At 36.8% G+C, this 4,734-nt stretch overlaps 1 protein-coding gene across 1 annotated transcript; it reads left to right on the top strand.

Moving 5' to 3' along the window:
* Positions 1–3,468: 3,468 nt before the first annotated feature.
* On the top strand, positions 3,469–4,479 carry BZIP5 (ocs element-binding factor 1). Its single transcript, NM_001294360.1, has one exon. It carries the CDS (start codon positions 3,631–3,633, stop codon positions 4,102–4,104), a length of 474 nt encoding a protein of 157 aa, NP_001281289.1. The 5' UTR covers positions 3,469–3,630; the 3' UTR covers positions 4,105–4,479.
* Positions 4,480–4,734: the final 255 nt, after the last annotated feature.

Here is a 4,734-nt window from a genome sequence, read left to right as displayed (position 1 = left end):
GGTCACTCTATGGATTAAAACAATCCAGGCGGATGTGGTATAACCGTCTGAGTGAATATTTGACAAGTCAGGGTTATGTGAACAACAAACTATGCCCATGCGTGTTCATAAAGAAGTCACATTCCAGATTTGCAATCGTTGCAGTTTATGTCGATGACATGAACCTCATTGGGACTCCTACAGAGATTGAGGAAATTGCTACACACTTGAAATCAGAATTTGAGATGAAAGATCTTGGGAAAACTCGATATTGTCTCGGCTTGAAGATCAAACATTGTTAGGATGAAATTTTAGTACATTAATCGAACTACACCCAAAAGGTGTTACGACATTTTAATAAGGATCAAGCGAAGCCTTCGAGTACACACATAGTTGTTCGAACTCTAGATGCTAAACGAGATCCCTTTCGTCCAAAGAAGGATGAGGAAAATATTTTGGAACCCGAAGTAACTTACCTAAGTGCAGTTGGGGCTTTATTGTTGACGTACACGGGATATAGCAATGCGCCCACACGGAAGCACTGGAATAGTGTTAAAGACATTTTCCACTACCTTAAAGGTACTACGGATTTGGGTTTGTTCTATACCCACGAATCTCTAAGTGTTGCCTCCCCCTATGACCTTTGGATTGATTATCGCCTTGTTGGTTACGCAGATGCTGGATATCTGTCTGATTCACATATAGCACGTTCTCAAATGGGTTATGTCTTTACCGTTGGAGACACCGCTATATCTTGGAGGTCTACCAAGCAAACTCTAGTTGCGACTTCGTCTAACCATGCTAAGATTCTCGCCCTACATGAAGCATCGCGTGAGTGCTTTTGGCTGAGAGAAGTTATGGAACATATTCGAAGCATTAATGGTCTTACATCAATCGTTGACCTTCCTACGACGATCTTTGAAGACAATGCAACATGTATCGAGCAGCTGAATAAGGGATACATCAAAGGAGACAACACCAAACACATAGCGCCGAAGTTCTTTTACTCACACCAGCAGCAGCAGCATCAGAACATTGAAATCAAGCAAATCCGTTCCCAGGATAACATGGCCGATCTCTTTACCAAGTCATTGCCTAAGTCTACATTTCAGAAGCTCATCAAAGGAATCTGTATGCGTAAATTATATGAGTTGAATCGCTTATAGTTTTCTTATTTAGAAGTTATGTCTAACTCAGGGGGAGTATCTAGAAGCATACTTACATGATCTTAATGTACTATTTTTCCTATGATTAGGAGCATTTTTTCCCACTGGGTTTTTGCTACCTAACGAGGTTTTAATGAGACACTTATCCTGGGATGATCATACTCCGTTAAGTTTACTACCTTCGTCCAGTTTGACGTTCGTTTTAGACATTATGCATATTTCTCACTTTTTTCCTTAGTCTATGAGTTTTCCACATGCCTTGGGTTTTACTATAACGAGGTTTTATGAGTTTTACTACAAATGCATACTTCACTTAAATTTGAGACTCACGATTACCTGTTGTGCCGATGACTTCATCAACTATTCTACCTTATTTGTTGAAGATCTGATGCGATAGTTTGTTGAGTATTTACACACTCAAGGGGAAGTGTTGCATGCATATTTAGAATAAGAATGTGATTGTGTAAATCTTAGGGATTCTGGGAAAATATCTTATATTTCTATTAGGATTAGATTACCTATTAAATATTGTAATCCTAAAGGGAAATGTTTTACCCTTTCTACTTCTATAAATAAAGGCACAATGGGGTGAATCAAACACACATGACAATTAAATCAATCTCTCTTCTCTCTAATTGTGGCCGACCTCCTTTCTCTCTCTAAACCCTAGATCGCTCAATCAAATAGGCCTACAACAGAAACAAAACTTTCCGTGGTTGAAATGTTAGTGGAATAAGGGATAAACTATTAAAATGAATTAAAAATAAATTTAATATTGATGTCAAAATTGACTCTAAATAACAAAGTCTTCAAATTCAGTTAGCAAATAACACTTCGGTTGGATAGATTTTTGACATCAAATATGCACAGTAACATTGCATCTAGAATTTTTGAGATCTCTTTTGAAAATGCTCTTAGAGGTTTTAAGTTTTAATAAATGTCTTATTCATAAAAGAAAAAATCAGATTTGCATCCAACATAAAATATTTTGAATGACGGTATTGTCCTTACTCTACTACTTTTATACCACCTTGATCCCTGGGATTCCTTCATGCTACATTCAGGCGTCACGTTCCATTCTATATCAATAAAAAGGGGCACAACTTGCCATGCTCACTAACTGTTAGCGAAACGGTTAAATTTGGTGGTACTTAATGGTGAAAGAGAGGTAAAAATCATCGTTTATTTTCTTATATCAATAAGCGTTATCTCCAAAAATAAATTATTCGAGTTGAAAATCTTCTCGTTAATAATGAATGACATAAAATTAACAATTCATCATAAAATTACTACTTATTTTCTTTCTGTTCAACACAAAAATGAATTAAATAATATTTTATAAAACTAATTTATTGATGATTCATTATAAGATTACTTGTTATTATAACTGTCTCTTTCTTCAACACACAAAATATCTCTAAATTAAATAATATTTTATAAACTAATCTTTAAAATTTTAACTACATTAATAAAAAAAAATTTGTCAACCAAAAGAGAATAAAAAGATAATTTTATCTTCTATCACAAAACAAAGTCATGGGCAGTTCACACACAAAATATGAGGCGTATGCTAATGTTGATAAAAATAATTAATCTTAACGATTTTGCCGCTTATAAGTAAAATACTGTCACATACGGGGTATTTTTCTCAAGTACTCAACAAAAAAAATTGAAAAAAAGAAAAAGAAAAAGGAAAACCGGTCAGTAAAATTCATAAAAAAAATAAAATAAATTATGTTGTCACTGCCCACCAGCTGGAATTGGACGGTTGTGGAAATTTCTTACACACTTCACATGCCTTATCAGTCTCCCCACCAACCCCTCCATCTGTAGAAGAATGGTTGGAGGAGATTCCTAAGCCCTTTACTTTTTCAACTTTTTTTTCCTTATTTTCTTCATTTTTTTTTATCTAATTTCCAATTTCTTTCGGTTTTCTTTTGGGATTTTTTATTGCATTTTCCTTCTATAAATTGACCCCTCCATCCCTTCACTAACCTCTTCCTCTTTCCTTCTCTCCCTCCTCTTTATTTTACGTTTCGTAGTCTAAGGCCCTGAGATTAAATTCTCCTTCTGCGTTCTTTGTTTTTCTTAAGGGCCGAGGCTCTGTCGGTTTTTTTTTTCAGCAATTTCTGGGTTTTTTTGCTTTATTTTGGGTGTTGAGTTCTGGGTTTTTGCTGTTATATCTTGGGTCTTTGTGTTTCTGCTGAAAATCTGGAAATATAAATGCTGAAGATCTGGATCTTGATGTTTGAGATTAATGTCGCCAGTTCTCAGTGAAATCCTCCGTTCCGGGTTTATGGTAGATTCCTCCCTCCGGCGCAGAACCCACCTTGTCCAATCTTTCTCCGTCGTCTTCCTCTACTGGTTTTATGTTTTCTCAGAAATTAGCTCCCTAAGATATACCTAGATTATATATATTCGTGTATAATTATCTGAATAATTTAGTATTTAATCTAAGTTTTTATATAAATCTTCATATATTTCTATGGCTTCTTCAAGCGGAAATTCCTCTGGTTCCGCTCAGCTTCAGAACTATGCCTCTGAAGGGGATCTGCATCGTCCGGTGGATCAAAGAAAGAGAAAACGGATGCAATCGAACCGCGAATCGGCGCGGCGGTCGCGGATGCGGAAGCAGCAGCACCTGGACGATCTGATGGCGCAGGTCGCCCAGCTGCGGAAGGAGAACAACCAAATCCTGACCAGCATAAACATCACCACCCAGCACTTCATGAATGTCGAGTCGGAAAACTCGGTATTGAAAGCGCAGATGGGGGAGCTCAGCCAGAGACTGGAGTCCCTCGACGAGATCCTCGGTTACATCAACGGCGGCGTCGGCCACGGCGGAGGCCTTGAAACCACCCCTGTTGCCGATCAGAACAGTTTCATAAACCCTTGGAATATGCTTCATGTGAACCAACCAATCATGGCCACTGCTGACATGCTTCACCAATACTATTAATTAATCAATGGCCACGATGACAACAGAAAATTTTATCGGATAATATCACTGCCGCGGTATTCTGAAACCATTAACGTATAGTTATGTGTTTTAATTATTTTATTTAGTACGATGTTGCTGGTTGGTTTTGAATACCGTCACAATAACGTTATTAGTAGTTGGTGGTGTTTGGAATTGCATCATAGTCTCAAATGAGTGGAGAGCAACAGAACAACTTGTTTGTGTTTTTGTAATCAGATATTAATATTAGAAGCCAAAATATGATCACTATGATGGAGAAGGGCAAAAGTGAGAGGGACCACGGAGAAATGGGTTCTGGAATATTTGTAAATTTCTATATTAATATTAAATGAGTTGCCACCTGTTTGTGTACTATTTTTATTTTTATTTTCTTGTTTTTGTTTGAATATTTGTGGTACTTTTGACCGGTTAATCAGCACTCAAAATGTTTTACAATAAATTGAAGGATCATGCCTTAGTGTTGGTTGCTTTTAGAGAGTTGGTTGCAAGTTGAAACAAGTAATTATTACAATTCCACAAGTTATTTGGTTTATCCGGCGGATCCTTTTCCTAGGGATCCTCGCCGTATTTTTTTTTTAAAGGATTTTAGGAATCCTGTAATCTCATCCG

This window comes from Malus domestica, chromosome 15 (genome assembly GCF_042453785.1).
Source record: "Malus domestica chromosome 15, GDT2T_hap1".
NCBI lineage: Eukaryota > Viridiplantae > Streptophyta > Magnoliopsida > Rosales > Rosaceae > Malus > Malus domestica.
The sequence above is the reverse complement of the archived record's forward strand: the minus strand, read 5'-3'. Positions and strand labels throughout refer to the sequence as shown.

What these genes read in the sequence shown, in the direction of transcription:
- BZIP5 (NM_001294360.1), top strand. Translation starts at nt 3,631, where the DNA reads ATGGCTTCTTCAAGCGGAAATTCCTCTGGTTCCGCTCAGCTTCAGAAC.